General features: G+C 46.7%; 1 protein-coding gene across 2 annotated transcripts in view; it reads right to left on the bottom strand.

Annotated features, from left to right (window-relative positions):
- Positions 1-18920, bottom strand: part of ZNF609 (zinc finger protein 609) — a 216949-nt gene that overhangs the window by 150417 nt on the left and 47612 nt on the right. For both annotated transcript variants that reach the window (XM_082254933.1, XM_082254934.1), the window contains exon 2: positions 11278-12176. In XM_082254933.1, coding sequence (XP_082111059.1) covers positions 11278-12009 — 732 coding nt within the window. In that variant the 5' untranslated portion in view covers positions 12010-12176. The remainder of the gene's footprint in view (positions 1-11277; positions 12177-18920) is intronic.

Here is an 18920-nt window from a genome sequence, read left to right as displayed (position 1 = left end):
TTTCCATGGAAAGCGAACAAGAAAATATAATGGAGTCCAATGGTTTCAATAAAAGAAGCAGCTTCTAGCGCTCATCCTACACATTAACGAGTCTTCAGAGACAAGATCACACATCAGAAGCGTTGTCACAACTCTGGACGTAAAAAGCGCTCTGGGGTGAACTAAGGGCTTGTTTACACCTGCTTTGATGTTTAAAAGCGATCCATGTTCAGATTTCTTTTCAGAGAGCAATAGACAAGCGAGAAGGAGGTGTTCTACTGTCTCCTCAATGCCTGTTTTACTGGACAACTCCTCCGCAACAGCACTGTGCAACACGGCCCTATTCACTTCAATGGTGGTACCACCAGCCAAGAGCAACAGGGGATACTATCCCTCTACCACTGCCTCTGCAGCAAATGGGGGAGCAGTTGAGGGACAGTAAAAATGCAGCTCAACCGCAGGGTTTTACCCCCCTCAAGTGTCAAACAGCCTTAAAAACAGTACAGCGAGGTCCAAGTACAGCATCCAAAGCCTATGCTCCAGACAGCTAGAAGGAACAGTTCAAGCAGCGTGTATAAAGTCTTGAATGAAGAAGAAGAAAAAAAAAAACCACAAAAAGAAAATGTGCCTGGTAATAACCGGTAAACCTTTTAGCAGAAGGAAAAAAAAAAAAAAAAAACACGACATTCATCTTCCTGGGACAATAGCAAAAATCCTAGGCATGCTTCGTGTGGGAGGTGATATAAACAATCTGGTCACCTTTATTTGCCAGCGTCCAAACAAAAATTCAAAGAAAATCTGTAAACTAGTGCACATTTAAACAAAACCCTGATACACTCTGTCTGTGTGTTTTAAGTCAGTTCTCTTAGAATGCTTTAAGTGGCGTTCCAGCTGGGGGAAAAAAAAATGTAAAAAGTCAGAAGGTACAAATACTGTAGCTGCGGACTTTTAATATATAGACACTTACCTGTCCAGGGAGCCCGCAATGCCAGCACCCCAGCCGATTTTCGGATCGGCTGCCGAGTGCTGCCACCATTTGTTATAAGGAAAACTGGCATTTGTTCTAGGGAACAGCTGGTTCCCTACCGCACATGCGCAAAGCATCCTAATTTGCTCGGCGGCGGGAAAAGCAGGAAGGGGGCCGAATTTCCAAGGGACGGCACCGCAGCGCTGTTTACCAGAAGTGGGGAAGTGTACCTGTCAAAAACAGGTACCATTCCACCCTCCCCCCTGAAATGTGGCAAATGTGGCACAAATGAGGGGGAGGAAGAAAATGAGCGAAAGTTCCACTTTTGGGTGGAACTCCGCTTTAAGATGCAAGAAAAACTGAATTTTTGTAAAAATCTTACCGTAAAATTCCTTTCTCTGAGTCCTCCGACAGTCGCCGCCCACTCATACAGTCTTCACCAATGGGGTATTGACTTCCTCTCCTTAGGAGTAGCTAGGCAAAAGACTTGTTAAAACAAAAGCATTTCCATAAACACACCCATGGGGGCTGTCCCACTGGTCAATACCCCCCTGTAGTAATCCCTCCCAACTCAGTTTGGTAGACTAGCAGTAGGTGTACAAGAAAAAACCCCAAAAGAGGGGCGTCGACTGTCGGAGGACTCAGAGAAAGGAATTTTACGGTACGATTTCACAAAAATTCCGTGTTCTCTTACATCCTCCGACAGTCGCCGCCCACTCATACAGTCTTCACCAATGGGGATGTTCCAAAGCAGTGTAGACATGAGGGGTGGGAAACGCAACCATCAGAAAAGGCAACGCAGTACCCATATCAGAGAAAGGAACCTTACATGAACAGAAAGGTAACCCTCTGGGTAACAAAAAATGCTCAACAGGAGCAACAACCCAGGAAAGCAAAAAACCAAGGGGTTAACAACCCCAACAGCCAGGGACCCGCAATAAAACCTGGGTCCCCTACTGAACTGCCACACAGAGAACTTTGCGGCCAAAGGAGGCATCAGCTGATGTCAGAACATCAATTTTGTAGAATTTGGAAAAGGTGTGCACTGACGACCAAGTTGCAGCCTTGCACACCTGGGCCTGATGCCGGAAAGCCCAGGACGCACTCACCAACCTGGTAGAGTGCGCCTTGACAGGGAAGGGTGGTACCCTGTCCCTCAACGAATAGGCCTGTACAATTGTCTGTCTGATCCATTTTGCAATGGTCGCCGCAGACGCAGCCATACCCTTCCGAGGTCCCTCAGGAAGGACAGAGAGAGAATCCGATTTCCGAAAGGATTCAGTCGACGACAGGTAAACCCTAATTGCTCTGACAACATCCAAAGAGTGCAAGGCAATCTCCTTAGGATGCTTAGGATTCGCACAGAGCGAAAGTAAGACAATGCCCTCATTGAGGTGAAAATCCGAAACCACCTTTGGAAGAAAGGACGGGTTTGGTCGCAAGACCACCTTATCCCTATAAACCACTAGATAAGGAGAGCGGCAAGACAACGCCGCCAACTCCGACACTCTGTGAGCAGAAGTGATCGCCACCAGAAAGGCAACCTTTTTAGATAGCAGAGGTAACGAGATTTCCCTGATGTTTTCAAACGGGGAACATTGTAACACGGACAGAACCAAGTTCCCAAGTCCCATGGAGGTAAAGGCTCCCTTCTAGGAGGGCCAAGTGACGCACACCTTGAATGAAGGTGCGAATCAAGGAATTAGACGCCACAGGGCGCTGAAAAAGAACAGCCAGTGCAGAAACCTGGCCCTTAATCGCAGCCAATGCAAGGCGCTGGTCCACACCAGATTGGAGGAAAGCCAACACTCTCGCCACCGAGTATGAACGAGGAGAGAAACCCCTGGACTCACACCAGGCAAAATAAGTTTTCCAAGTTCGGTAATAAATTTTACCAGACGAGGCTTTTCTAGCCTTGATTAAAGTGGGAATGACCTCTGAGGAGAGGCCCCTGTCTCTCAGGACCTGGCTTTCAACAGCCATGCAGTTAAAGCCAGTGACTGTAAAGCAGGATGGAAGATCGGACCCTGAGACAGCAGATCTGCCCGCATTGGCAGCCGCCATGGAGGCTCGACGGCCAGGTGAATGATGTCCGCGTACCAGGACCGGCGTGGCCAGTCTGGCCCCATCAGAATCACCATTGTTGGTTCCGAGGCTAACCTGCGAAGGAACCTCGAACAACAACTGAATCGGAGGAAAGGCATAGATCAGATGATACTGATGCCAGGGCACCACCAGCGCATCCGAGGCATCTGCCAGAGGATCGCGCGTTCTTGCCACGAACCTTTCCACCTTGTTGTTTAGCCGAGACGCAAACAGATCCACATCTGGGGATCCCCACTTCGCACACAGCATTTGAAACACCTCCAGGTGTAGGGACCATTCCCCCTGGTCCAGGGTCTGGTGGCCCAGATAATCGGCCTGCCAATTCTCCACACCCGGAATGTGAACTGCCGATATCGCCGGGACTTGAGTCTCAGCCCAAGACAGAATACTGGTCACTTCCTGGGCCGCCCAGGCACTTCTGGTGCCCCCTTGGTGGTTGATGTACGCCACTGCAGTGGCATTGTCTGTCTGCACCCGTACAGGACGGCCCTGAAGACGATCCGACCAATGGAGCAGGCACAGCCTGATCGCTCGCAATTCCAAGATGTTTATCGGCAGGGATGATTCCTCCTCTGACCAAGTGCCCTGGGCAGATAGGTTGCCCAGGACGCCACCCCAGCCCGACAGGCTGGCATCTGTGGTAATCACCGTCCATAGTAACGGCCGGAAGGATTTCCCTTCCGACACAGCCAGGGACTGAAGCCACCACAAGAGATCCATTCTAGTTTGGCGGCTCAGAGACACTCTCACGTCCAAGGACTGAGGTAGTCCGTCCCATCTGGCCAGGATCTCCGCTTGGAGAGACAGCGTGTGAAACTGTGCAAATGGTATCGCCTCAAAGGCCGATACCATCAACCCCAGGTACCGCATACAGGTCCTGAGTGACGAGGATTCGTTGTCCCTGAGGGACCCGACCTCGGACTGTAGGGTCCGGAGCTTGTCCTCCGGCAAGAACACCGTTGCTTGAACAGAGTCCAGAACCATTCCCAAATACGGGAGACGAACCGAAAGAGACAAGGTTGACTTCTGAACGTTGATTGTCCAACCAAACTCCTGGAGCGTCTGGACCTCAGTGGACAGATCGCGCAGCAGGCTCTGACTGGCACTCGATCTTAACAAGAGATCGTCCAGATAACCCAAGACCGCAATGCCCTGCGCCCGCAGCAGTCCCAGAACAGACGCCATCACTTTGGTAAAGACCCTTGGGGCCGAAGCGAGACCGAAAGGTAACGCCACGAACTGATAGTGTTCCTCCGCGATAGCAAATCGGAGGTACCTCTGATGACCCTCGAATATGGGAATGTGTAGATACGCATCCTTCAGGTCGATAAAGGCCAGCAATTCTCCCGGGCTCAGAGAGGCCACCACCGAGCGGAGCGATTCCATGTGGAATTTTCGAACGCGCACGAAGCGGTTCAGAGCTTTCATGTCCAGAATCGGTCGCACTTTGCCCTCCTTTCTGGGCACAGTGAACAGATTTGAGTAAAACTCCCCCAAACCCGTCCCGATGAGGCATCGGAACAATCACCCCCTGAGCGAGGAGATCCTGCACCGCTTGATGAAGGTCTTGTAACTGCCCTGGGGTCAAATGAAGATTTGAGGGAAAGAATCTGTCGGCCGGCCGTGAAAGAAATTCGATCTTGTATCCTGATCGAACGATTTCCTGAACCCACCTGTCCCGAACTCGGAGCAGCCAAGGTTGGAGGAAACACCGCCCCCACCCCTGAAATGGGTGAGGACGCCCCGTCAGGCAGAGGCGGACTGAGCTGCCGCACCAGCTTGGCTGGATTTTTGTTTGCCGGCCCAGGGCAGTCTCTGGTCACTCTGGCTCCTGAAGGGTTTCCCCTTATACTGTGACTTGAAGGCATGAAAGGAACCCTGATTAGGTTTAAAGGGGGGACCCCGCTTACCACGGAAAAGCTTGCCCTTAGGAATCTGGGGCAGCAGTGTACTCTTGCCCCCAGCGACTCCCCAAACCAATTCATCCAGGGATTCCCCAAAAAGGCGAGACCCCGCATAGGGAATGTCAACCACCGCCTTCCTAGATTTCTGGTCAGCCGACCAGCTCTGCAACCATATCAGCCGACAGTTACTGGACAGGCGCGCAGCTAAAAGGGGCCTCATTTAAGGCCGCATCGCACAAATAAACGACCCCTTGATAAATCTGGTCCACCATCTCCACGGTAGCGGGAGGGGTAGAATAAGCCACGAGTGTGCGTCTGAGCACCTTGGTCCAATCCGCCACAGCCTGAGCCGCCATGACAGAGGCGAAAATAGGCCTGAGCATGGAACCCGCCACCACATAGGTGTGGCGGGCAAGCGACTCCAGCCGCCTATCCGTAGGATCCCCAAATACCGGAGAATCTTTGGTAGGAACCAGTGTAGCCTTGTTCAACCTGGCTACAGTGTGATCCACTTGAGGAGCCACACACCAGCGTGCAACCGTGGTGGACGCAAAAGGATAGAGAAGTTGAAACCTCTTAGGCACCGTGAAGGTGTGTTTTAAATTGCGCCATTGTTCATTCACAGTGTGATGAAACTCAGTGGGGCAAGGAAAAACCTGTGCCGTGTTGTGGGTCCTGTGTGTACCAAAAGATGACAATGCCCGGAGGATTGGGCTCATCCTCTAAATGTAGTGTTTCTTTAATGGCAGAAATCAGCGGCGTCCCAGAGGGGGAAACCTCCACCCCTGTAACCTCCGCCTCCCCCTCAGACTCTTGCGGGTCCTGAGAAGAGCGAGAAAGGGGCACGCTACCTACAGCAACCATGTCACATTCAGAATCAGAAGAAAAAGAACATCCTAGGCCTTTTTCTAGCAGCACGTTCAGACATCAGCACATCCATTTTGGACACCAAAGTCTCCACAACAACAGCCAAATTAGTCAGAGTAGAGGATTCAGAAGAACTGGAATCCCCCACCAAAGCTGGAGGAAATTTTTTTTGGTACTGGCCCTTTAAGAGCGCCGCGGACCCCCACAGCACACCACTACAATGGCTGTGGAACACAGACCCCCCCCCACGCAGGGACAAACTGAGCCAGGAAAATTGCACAATGGAGGAAAAGAAAAGAAAATTCTAAAATGGACAGAGCCTCCAGAGTAAGAGAAAGAAGTGATGTCACTGCAGAGACTGAACAGAGGCTGCAGGCTAAGGAAACATGGATGCCTATGCAAAGCAATGGGAGGCTTCGGCAAAATGGCCGCCGACATGTGCTCGGAACGATCGTTGCCATACACAAGATGGCGTCGTAAGGCGCCAAAAGACACTACACACAATGCTATACAAGCGCCCACAGTGAAGCCAGACATGCTACCCACACCTAAAATGGTGGATCAGCATTTTTTAACCCCGCAGCGGTCGCCACACTAGTCTGTACCTCCAAGCACCTTAGTGACACAGGAGAGGGATCCCCCAAACCCCACACAGCGCAGGCTATGAGAGAAAAACCCCCCGCAGGGACCAGGATCAGGGAGCCCAAAAACGCACAGACACAGGGGACACCACAGACACACAGGACTTCCGACCCCAGACAGAGGCCCCACACAGAGTGTACTTACCTGTACTCGATGGCGTGGGGTGCCTCATAATAAAAGGAAAACCGCCCACCCTCAGATGGCAGGGGAGTGCCGCCAGCCAAAAACGCAGGACACCAGGAGTGCACGGACGAACCGTGCATGTGTCCGGTGAGGTAGCCACCTCACAAGGCTGCATCCCTGGGGACAGGGATGGGTCGTTTGTGAGGCAAGGGCGAACACATAGCCTGCGAAACGCTCGATGGCGGGCTGGGATTCCATCTGATCCTCTGGCCTGGATAAGCAGGACGACCAGTCCGATTCCCAGCTCCGCAAACTCCATCTTCATCTGAAGATCCGACTAACTAAAAGCTGACAAAATAAACAGCTAGCAAAGCAAAGAAAAAATGAAATTTTTAGAAAATAAAATCATAAAATAGAAGAAGGCTGAGACTGTAGCCCCAGCACAGGGAAGCCTGACTACTCCTGAACTAGGCAGAAGACCAACTGAGTTGAGATGGCTATTGCAGGAGGGGTATTGGACCAGTGGGACAGCCCCCATGGGTGTGTCTATGGAAATGCTTTTGTTTTAACAAGTCTTTTGCCTAGCTACTCTTAAGGAGAGGAAGTCAATACCTCATTGGTGAAGACTATGAGTGGGCGGCGACTGTCGGAGGACGTAAGAGAAAGGATACATTTCTGTAAATATGTTGATAAAAGAAAAAATAATAATCTTTGTATCTTAAAGGACAGTCCAGTTTTTTTAAATATACTTATTTTTTCCCCTTCAAAATACAGTGGGTCTCACAAGCAGGATGAACTAGGATAACTGTGCCTCTTGGGCCATGTAAAACATAGTAGTTTTAGTAGGCATTGTTCCCTTATAGTTAACATTCTAAAATTCACCTACAGCACCATCTGGTGGTACACTCTGGTATTGTGGCACCTTCAGTCAAAGCTGACCACACATGGCTTGAATTCTGGCAGATTCTGCAGGCACCACCAGGCTTCACAAATTTCCAATAAAAAATAGAATGAGACGAGTGTAAAATATTTGACCAAACAGTGACTGCATCCAATCCGATGCAGTCAATGATCAGGTAATCAGACACCGCTATCCCAATAAAATAGCCAGCAGGTGAGACTCCTCCATTCTTGCGGTTTTACTGATAATTGATCAAATTCTCTCGTTCAGCCCATGGGGACCAGGCCTTTTTCTCAAATTTTTTGCTTACATGATAAAATCAGAATTTTTTGCTAATAAATTTAGAACCCCCAAACATTATTTGTTTTTTTAGCAGAGACCCTAAAGAATAAAATGGCAGTCATTTCAATATTTTATGTCACACTATTTGAACAGTGGTCTCGCACACGCAATTTGTTTTTGAAAAAAATACACTTTAATTTAAAAACAAAAACACAAAATAGCAAAAGTTAACCAATTTTTGGGTACAATGTGAAAGATGATGTTACGCCGAGTAACTAGATACCCAACATGTCATGCTTTAAATTTGCCCACGCTCGTGAAATGGCAACAAACTATTGGCACTTTTCCACTGCAAGTACCGGCTCGGCTCTACTCGGCCCTGCTTGGCCTGGTTTGCTTTTCCACTGCTGTTACCGCATGGTATAGGGTCGGAACGGTTCGGTACGGTACGGTATAGGTTTGCTTTTCCACTAAAGCAGTACTAAAGTTAAGTGGGTGGGATAACAACGGGGTGGGTGGGATTCTCTGACCAATCAGTGGCTAGTAGTGACTGCATGCAAAGGATTGTGGGATATGGTACCAGTTTGGTACCTGTTGGAACCACAATCGAGTAGGTACTGTTTTTTCAGAGCCGTACCGTACCGTACCGTTCGGTTCCATGCAGTGGAAAAGCAAACCTATACCGTACCGTACCGAACCATTCCGACCCTATATCATGCGGTACCAGCAGTGGAAAAGCACAAAAGGGTGCCGAACCGGTACGGTTCCATGCAGTGGAAAAGCCCCATAAGGTACCTACAAATTTCCATAGGCAGCGATTTACATTTTTTTTACAGGTTACATGTATAGAGTTACAGAGGAGGTCTCACTAAAGATTGCAGCAATACCTCACATGTGGTTTGGACATAGTTTTCATTTGCGGATGTGACTTACGTATGCGTCTGTTTCGGCACACAAGCACAGAGGGATGGGGAGCTTTAAGTTTTTATTATTTTTACACTACACTGTCCCTTTAATTTTTTTTTTGATCACTTTTATTTCGGTCACAAGGAATGTAAACATCCCTTTTGACAGTATTAAGCAGTGACAGGTACTCTTTATGGAGAGATCTGGGGTCTATAAGACCCCAAACACCTCCTCTGCACTTGAAGGCATTCAAAACGCCAAGATCAGCATTTTTGAATACTTACATTTTTTTAAAACTGGCACCTTTTGGACTCCAGTAAACCAGAAGTGATGATGTTAGGTTGCTTCCAAGTTACCACATCCGAGACCAGATCAAAGCCAAATCCGGTTTTGTTTGAGTCTCCATACAGCCGGCTGGTTGCTCGAGTCTCCCGGTGGGACGGGAGAGCCTGGACGAACAGCAGAAGGCGGGAAGATGTCCCCTCCCGCAACTTGTAATAACCACCGAGAGGTGGGACGAACGGCAGGAAGATGTCTCCTCCGGCTGCTTTTAACAGTCTTTGGCTCTAAAAAACGGTATCAGGGTGATGCCTGCAGCTGCAAGCATCTTACCGGAACAACCATTTAAACCAAAATGATGTGCAGGTATGTGATTTTGTGGCAAGTGGTTAAAGTGGTTGTAAACCCTTAAATATACCCAATTAATTGACTGACCTCAGGTTATACACAGAGATTAAACAAATCCTCTAACATAAGTTGTACCTGTTTATCTCCAGTCTTCTCTTCTCTACAGCCATTTAAAATGCTCAATTTATACATATTTCTGGGCTGTCGGAAGAAAGGGGGCGGAGAAATGAAGTTACACTTAGTAAGGGGAGCTCTGAGAGCAGATTGGAGAGAAGGGATACACCCCTCCTTAACACAGCTCATAGTAAGAGGGCCAAGGTTATCAATCTGCTGGGAGGTCCATCCCTTGTCACCTTTATCTTGGTGTCAGGAAAACTTGTTTGAAGTGATCCATGCTTATAGCATAAGATAGCAGCAGCAGACTGAAATGACAGTGCTATAGAGGGATATGTATTTTTCATATTTCACGTCGGAGGTAACAACTATTTTAAGCACTGCAAAGTGTTGTACAAGAACATTTAAGCTTTCTACCTGCAGCTTAGTAAAGGATTATATTTGATTGCTTGGCAAGAGTGGCTGCAATTGGAGTCTCTATAATGTCTTTTTAGCAAGTTTAAAATAAAACAGCAGGGTTAAAGGCCACACTAATGTTCATAAGGCATAGGGGATCAATCTTTCTGGCAAAAACAAGAGATACAATTTAAGCTTATTTAATATAAGCAGCAGTATGTCCAAAGCTTTTTTTGGCCATATGTCTCATGTGGGTCACAGGAGTGCACTTATTTCTGGACTTCTTGGACCATGATTTGTCTGACATAACAGTGCTGGTCTATGTTCTGTGGGGATCCTGACATTAACCACCTAGATGCCTGACCAACAGCTGGCTCAGACACTTACCGTGCTACTGAGAGCATGAGCCAGCTACTTCTGCCCATTCCCCAGCCTGGCATTCCAGTGAACGCTGGAGGGGCAGGGCAGAGAGCCGGTGACTGACAGCCACCACTCTCTGCTCAGTGAAGACTGAGAACTGAGCAATTAGCGATCATGTGATGTCTTGGTCTTAGAGTTGGTGCGGGACAGCTACATAGGGGAGTGCGTTTTTTATATCCCACACTTGTCTCTTAAAGCAACCTGTGCTGAGACACACAAGTGGACTGTTATGGGTAACCTCTCCTCCTGAAAGTGCAAGATGGCTGACTGTTATGATGAGCCAACTGCTTCAAACCTCTGAATCACTGACCCCCTGCCCCTACACAGATCAGTGCTATGCTTTATCCAGGATCGTGACTAGAGATGGTCAGGGAATTAGTAGTAGTACACGGAAATAAAAATTCTGGACCGAAACGTCAAGATACACTTGGCGGAAAACTCAAATGGACAGTTAAAAAAAAAAAATTAATTATATATATATATATATATATATATATATATATATATATATATATATATATATATATATATATATATATATATATATATATATATATATATATAAATTGTATTGTATACGACTTTATAATTAATAGGTTTGGAAGTGCTTTTGTGGTTAACAAAAAAAACCACAAGAAAAAGCTCAATAAAAATGCATCCTTTTAAAATACTATGTATGTCTTCACACTGGCCTGTTGCGCTTCCGTTGCAGAGTTAAAAATCCAGTTTGCCGCATTTTTGGTGCATATTTGGTCAGTAACAAAAACGCACCTTCCCGTTGAAAATGCAGCAAAAACACACTCATGCTGCGTTTTTGATGCAGTTTTTGAGTCACATGCCCTCTGAAAAACACACCGTAAACACAGCAAAATCGTTTTTTTTTTAGTGGCCAATATTGGCACCATTTTTCCACATAACATGTCTATCGGTATTTCTCCAACACTTGTTCATTTCTGAACTCTGATGTAAATTGACTAAAGAGCAGTAGTTTATATAGCATGATTGATTTAAGAAAAAACAATATATAAATCATGCATGCTTACCATTTCTGACTTTACTTTTTTCAATCCACGATTTTCTATTTCAGAATCCTCGTTCTCTGTTTTTATAACACTCAATGCACTTCCACTGTCTGAGGCAATGCCCCCACCCAGCTGCTCTACTGCAGTCCCCATAGCTTCTTGAACAGTAGTACCCCGACCCCCCACTCCAGGGGCTGTCTGCAAAACTCCAAGGGGCTCTTTCTCACCACTTGCCCCTGGTACCTCGTTCTTGTCCTTTTTGGCCTTGCCACTTTCCTTTTTAGAGCTAGATGAGCTCCGGGCAGCCTTGCCAGATTTTTCTCCCACTTTTGAAGGGGTTGCTGCGGAAGAGGGAATTCCTGAGCTGCCCCCAACTTCTGCTGAACGTCCTGACACTTCTTTTTTACTTGCATCCCCTGCTGGGAAAAGTCCAGAAGAAGTCTGACTGCTCCTTCCTCCATCTTTGCTACTTTTACTCCTCTTTGACTTCGACTTTGATTCCTTGCTTTGACCACTGGGCACAGGTGTCACAAACTTAATGTTATCAGGTAGAGTGGCCACTGCATTGGGGGCTGGCATGCCCACCTCTTTAGATCCTGACATTTCAAGCTTCTGCTGGTCTTTTTCTAAATCAGCATCCAAGTCAATAATTAGATTGCCCACACCGATGTCCCATTCATCACCACTATCATAGGTCTCCACGGGATTTGTGTCCAGACCTTTCCCTCCTGGTGCGCCACTGCTCAAGGACATCTTAAGTGTACACACCCTCCTGAGGCCTTAGCGTTCCAGGTGGTGATGCAGGCCTCCCTCCTCTCCAGCCTGGACCTGGTGCAACACTTTTACTAATTTCAGGAACAAAATGAGAGGATGTCCAGACTATACATGTACAGCATGTGGTCGAAGATGCAGCATCGTCACTGTGGACAGAAAGAAGATACAGGTTTAATTTAGTACACTTTCAGGGGGGGAAAATACAAGGACTAAACCAGTAAAAGAACAATGTTATTTTCTTAAGCTATGAACCCAACTATCTCATTTTAAAACTGGCAAATACATTCCTTCAAAGAAAAGGGTTTTTACATACCCCTTAAGCTGTGCTGATCTCTGCCATCTTCCTGAGATACAGTGGCTTATACATGTTAAGCATTAGACACAATACCTGGTGTGTCAGATGTTTAGCCCCCACTCAAGTGTGTGGTTTCTTCATTCTGCCTCTACTTCACTACTGTGTCCTGAAGTGACATAGGGGCTGGAGAAAAAAACACTGCAGTGCAGAAGGGGACCAAATGCGAGACAGTCCTGGAACTTCCTGGAAGATTAAGTGGAGTGTCAGGCAGTTGGAGGGGAATTAATGCTTTCTACGCAGAGATGCCTTATTTACAGAGATTTTTGTCTATACACAATATAAATGCATCAAGCTTTTGAAAACTGATTAAAAATGCCAGCCCCCGCCACCTAAACAAAATTAGCTGTACACAAAAAAAAAAAAAAAAATTCAACTTGGTCCTGACTTTGAGGCAAGGGTGACATTATTGTGCCTTATTGCTGCCTCTGAGGATAGCAAATCCAAAGACAATGCATCCAAGCCCACTGCAGGAGTGCATTGTCACAGGAATAAAGTGGTCAGACTACTCGAACATCTGCATCTGACTGGGCAGTGGCAGGGAAGCCACAAAATATGACCAAAGCACCTCTTTAAAGTGGTGCTTCTCATCCTCCTCTTTCAGAAATTGCACTGGCACCCGATTTTGAGAGGTACCCACTCCCATTTCTGCTCCTATTACCTAGGCCCGGGGTCCTCAATAGGCGGACTCCGGGCTGTGTCCGGACCCGGACGTGCTTAAATCTGGACCGCCAAAGTGGTCTGTGCTGAAGCAGCTGCCTGTTTGTTTTCAAGATCACTGGTTGCTAGATCACCGGCCGCTTGGCATCTAGAAACCAGTGACGTCACATGCCCACTGCCCAGCATTCACAGCGGAGGATCAGGGGAGGATTGACCATTCAGGCCCCGTGGTAGGTTCTGTCTGCACTTTAACTTGTTGCAGAGCGGTCTCTGTACATGCTAATCCCCTCAGCAGTCCAGTTTCCTGTCTATCCCAGTATCAATGACATACGATCGGTCCCCCCATCCACCCCACGCACACAGACTTCTTTTCCTGATGAGAGGGATGGACAGTGAACAGCATTCAGAGCGGAGAGCTCAGTGTTTGCCCAGAGAACAGGGAACGCCCCTGCAGGAGAGCCGTGCATAGCAAGCCCCGCCCCTCCTCTGCAGCTCTGATCCCGGCTGAAATATAGAACACACAGCAGCTCTAGATCCCGGCTGCCTGAGCCCAGGGGAGAGCAGTCTGGGGCCATAATTGTGAGTAGCAGACATACCCCCTCTCTCTCAGTCTTGCCCCCTCTTTCTGTCTCCTCTCTCTCACCTCACCCTGTCTCTCTTCCCCCTCCCTCTATCTCTCTCTCTCCCTCTCACACCCCCTCAAGTAAGTGCAGGAATGCTGAATTCTTGCACATAAAATAAATCTATAATTCTAACTATACAGAACTACAGAAATGTTTTTAAAAAGATTAATGTATTTCACCTGCATATCCACTGAAAATACACAGCAAAAAATAGTTTGTACTACTGTAAACCATAAAAATGAAGTCTCACTGCATTTTTAAAGAATTCTATCAAAATGCAGTGAGACTTTATTTTTATGGTTTACAGTAGTACAAACTATTTTTTGCTGTGTATTTTCAGTGGATATGCAGGTGAAATACATTAACCTTTTTAAAAACATTTCTGTAGTTCTGTATAGTTAGAATTATAGATTTATTTTACGTGCACATATATATTATTTGTTTTCCATCATTGCAGGCACAGTGGCTGAAATTATAAATCAGGCTGACGGGAAGAATAGCTAAAAGACACAAAACTCTGTTTGCAGTCTCTCCCATCTATGGATCAGTGTCATATTTCACATATTGTTGTGTATTTGTTAGGTCATTTTTTTTGTGTATAGTTCAAAAGTTTTGGGGAATGTCTTTTTTTGTTGTTGGCGTTCTGTATTTGGAATTTGAAGGTCACTTTTCCCGGACCTCGGACTGAATGGAAAATTGGCAAGTGGACCTTTCAAATTTACATTTGAGTACCCCTGACCTAGGCAATCAGAAGTTCTTCTACCCCCCACCCCCTCCCTGCAGTCTTCTGGGACACAACAGGTCCCAGAAGACTACGGGACCATTCACAATGCCCAGCACAACTCACATATGCGCAGTAAGCACGCAGCTGTGAAGCCGCAAGCTGTCACAGCCGGGCACCCACACTTAAAGTGTTACTAAACCCACAACAGTAAAATGAGTCGGTATTTGCCGTAAAGCATTATTGTTCTACTCACTGTGGTACCTAAAGTTTTAATCCTTTGCACTGTGTAAAAAGGCTGTATGATCTTTAGGGCTGCAACTAACGATTATTTTAATAATCGATTAGTTGCCGATTATTTTTTCGATTAATCGGATAAAATCATAAAAAAACTCAATATGCCTTTTTTTTTTCATTTATTTAAAATAATAATGAACAGACAGAGTGTTAGTGCCGGTTCACACTTGTGCGGTTTGCGAAATTGCATGTAATTCGGAGCGCACTGCTCCTAAATTACATGCGATCTCATGTGCAGATGCGAGTTCAGCCATATACTTTGTATGGCTGAATTCGCAGCGCAACCACAGCAAACTCGCACATGAGGCTTTTTTTGAGCCGCCTCAGAATCGGATCGCACAGTGGTTCACACTTGTGCGATCTGATTCTGTGCAAACTTGCAGATCGCACTGCAATATGCAATTGCAACTGGGGGTGTCGTTAACTTTTAATTTGCACCCCGTGTATCGCATATGGCAGTGTGAACTGCCAGATGTGCGGATGCGATGCGGGAACAAGCTGCATATTCGCAGCGTTCCCGCATCGCACAAATGTGAAGCGGCATTAAGGCCATCGCATCCGCACATCTGGCAGTTCACACTGCCATATGCGATACGCAGGGGGTGCAAATTAAAAAAGTTAACGACACCCCCAGTTGCGATCGCATATTGCAGTGCGATCTGCAAGTTTGCACAGAATCGGATCGCACAAGTGTGAACCACTTACCGCTGTGCGATCTGATTCTGAGGCGGCTCAAAAAAAGCCTCATGTGTGGCTGAACGTGCATCCGCACATGAGATCGCTCCGAATTACATGCAATCTCGCAAACCGCACAAGTGTGAACCGGCACTTATACCAAAACTTTTTTTTTTTTAAATTAAGCTGCTATATACTGTAAATAATATAATAAATGCTTATCTAGATAAGAGTTAATATTCCTTATAAGGTGCAATATTAGAATAGAAAAATAAGTGAATAAAAACGTCCATGTCAGCCATAGATATGAAATAGGGAGCAAAGAAAGACCACCTATATGTGTTATATGGACGTTTTTAATCACTTATTTTTCTATTAAAATATTGCACTTCATAAGAAATATTAACTCGTTTATCTGGATAAGCTTTTATTCTGTTTTTGGCGGGCTGCATTGCATGGAATGGACACTGTAACTAGTACTAACCTCGGCACACTCACGTTTTGCTGCTTCTCCCTCAGCTCGATATGACTCACTCCCTCACTGACTCAGCAAGAAGGCAGAGAGGAAAGGAGGGAGGAGGGAGGAGGGGGGAGGGGGGAGGTCACGGAAGCCGTGCTGTGAGAGAGACAGTGAGTGCACACTGCAGCTTCACAGAGCAGACAGAGCTTGCTGACAGTCGGGGAATGTCAAGAATGCAGCACAACTAATCGACGGAGCAACTATTATTATCGATTTAGTCGATTAGTTGTTTCAGCCCTAATGATCTTGTATGCACAGATCCTCCCCTTCTTCCACCGACTCCAGAACAGGTCCGGATAAGACAGAGCCTTTGGAGTCAGGCTGTACATGCTCAATTTGGTGTGTATTGCTAGAGAATTGTTTTTTTTCTTGGTAGAATGCATGTGATCAGCACTGACCAGCAACTGTAAAGCAGGCTGGAAGATTGGCCCTTGGGACAGCAGATCTTCCCTGAGGGGAATCCTCCAAGGAAACATTGGCAACCAGCCGCACTAGGTGTGCTTAACAGGCCCGGCGAGGCCAGTCCAGGGCCACTAAAATGACCGGAATCCCTTCTGCCTCAATCCTGTAGAAGTCTTCACAGAAGCTTGAGAGGAGGAAAGGCGTAAATCAGATTATACCCGACCCCACGGGGCCACCAGTGCATCTGTGTTGTCTGCCAAAGGATCCCGTGACCGAGCCGTAAACCTATTTACCTTTCTGTTGAGCCGAGATGCCAACAGATCCACAACTGAAGAAACGCTTCCGGATGAAGAGACCATTCCCCCTGGTCTAACACCTGCCAGCTAAGGAAATATGCCTGCCAATGTTCCACCCCGGGAAAGTGAACGGCGGAGAGGGCTGGAACCAGCAGACCCACAGTGACCAACGAAATTTAGAGGGGCTGGAGGGAGAGAGGGGAACGGGGGGGGGGGGGTCTCACTGTCCCAGGGAGGTGCCCACATCCACCCCAAAACCTCCAGGTGAAGGGGGGGGACAGCTACTTAATATACCATGGAAACAGGGTGGGCATCGCTCTGGACCGACCACCTCTCCATCAGAATGGGGGGCTGTCGGCCAGGAGGAACGCTGCGACGCAGGCAGAGGCCAGGTCGTATGCACCTTTGCAAGACAATTAACTCGCGTGCTCGCTGGTCAGATTGGGGGGGGGGCTTCTGGATTTTGCAAAATATATCCAGTCCGTCGCCCAGTCCGGTAATTGACTGCAGATTCTCACAGGACCAAAAAACAAAGATAGGAAAAAAATTTACATTTAAAAAAAATAAATAAAAAAAAAAAAAAAGGTAAAAATTGCCAGGACCTAAGATCCCAGCAAGGAACTAGGTCCTTACTCCTGACTAGGCAAAAAATAAATAAAAAAAACCTAATTGGCTATAGGGAGTATACCCCCTGGGATTGCCCATGGGTGAAGTCAGAATTTTATTTTTGCCTAGTGTCCTACTCCTGTAGGGGGCAGTATAACCCAATGTTAAAGAATACCACGTGTCATTCACTGAACGAAAGCGAAAGGTATTTAGCAGTTTATAGTTCCTAAAATGATTTCATTTCCATGTTCTGTGTACTGTGGGAGACCAGATATAGTGAATGCAGGATCCTGGGTTTAGTAACACTAAAACGGCGGTGCTAAACACAGAAGATTTCAGAACGGCTGGGGTGAGCCCATCGATTGATCGTGGGACAGGTGAGTGGCTGTTTATTACAAGGTCAGCAGTTACAGTGTTCTGCAGCTGCTGACTTTAAATGTTTACACAGGAGCCTGGAGCTTCTCTTTAAGTTCCACTCTGCAGTATATAAAATTTAGCTTCTCTCTCTGTAACTACATTAATTTTATGTACGGATTGGAGGGGCAGGGATGCTGGGCCAGCAAAAAAAAAGTAATCAGACACACCCAGAAGAGAAAAGGGTATGAGATGCAAGGGGGAGAACTATGCTATGGAATGGACTTTTCACAGAGTGGTCTATTTTGCTAGCAAGTTAAAAAAAAAAAAAATGTGATTTTTGGACTTACCGTAAAAACCATTTATCTGATGGTCATTGATGGACACAGCACCCGCCCCTCTGGAGTTGGCTTTCTTCTGACACTGCTTGTAGCAAAACTGAGTGCCTATAGCTGTGTCAGAAGAAAGCCAACTACACAGAAGGGTGGGTGCTGTGTTCCTCAATGAACATCACAGATATGGATTTTACGGTAAATAAAAAAATTGGATTTTTGTCTTACCGAAAAATCCTTTTCTCTGAAGTTCATTGACAGACGCAGTCTCTGATCTTCATATCAGTAGGGTTATGCTGCCCCCTACAGGAGTAGGACACTAGGCAGAAAAAAAAGTTCTGGCTACTCCTATGGGCAGTCCCAGGGGGTATACCCTCCCTCTTCCTGCTATAGGATGTCAGTTTTGTATCAAAGCAGTGTCAGAGAAAATAATACCAACCCAACTCAAAATATAGGGGTGGGTACTGCGTCCGTCAATGAACTTCAGAGAAAAAGATTTTACGGTAAGACAAAAATCCAATTTTCTCTATCATTCATTGACGGACACAGTCTCTGATCTTCATATCAGTAGGGACGTCCCAAAGCAGTGCCATAAAATGAGGGGTGGGAATAGCAGAAAAATAGGTCCACAAGACTAAACCACAGCCAACCAGCCAACATATGACTCATCAGAACAACAAGATGAGACCCCCCTGAAAAAAAAAAAAAATTAAAACCCCCCCTCAAGGGAGACTAAGAACCCCCTTAAACAGCAGCCTGTAAAACTTTGCGGCAAAAAGAAGCATTTGCAGATGCCAGCGCATTCACCTCATAAAATTTTGTGAAGGTGTGAACAGACGATCAGATAGCCACCTTCCAAACCTGAAGCACAGATGCCTGATAGCGAAAAGCCCAGGAAGCACTAAGCGCGCCCGAGCAGAATGCACCTTAAGAGGGAAAGGAGGAACCTATCTGATCCTTCTGGAAATAGTCGCAGCAGACGCAGGCAGCCCTTTCTTTGGTCCATCCGTGAGTACAAAGAGCGAATCGGACTTCCAAAAAGACATCGTACT

The sequence above is a fragment of the Pelophylax lessonae genome (assembly GCF_965119305.1).
Source record: "Pelophylax lessonae genome assembly, chromosome: 4".
NCBI lineage: Eukaryota > Metazoa > Chordata > Amphibia > Anura > Ranidae > Pelophylax > Pelophylax lessonae.
The sequence above is the reverse complement of the archived record's forward strand: the minus strand, read 5'-3'. Positions and strand labels throughout refer to the sequence as shown.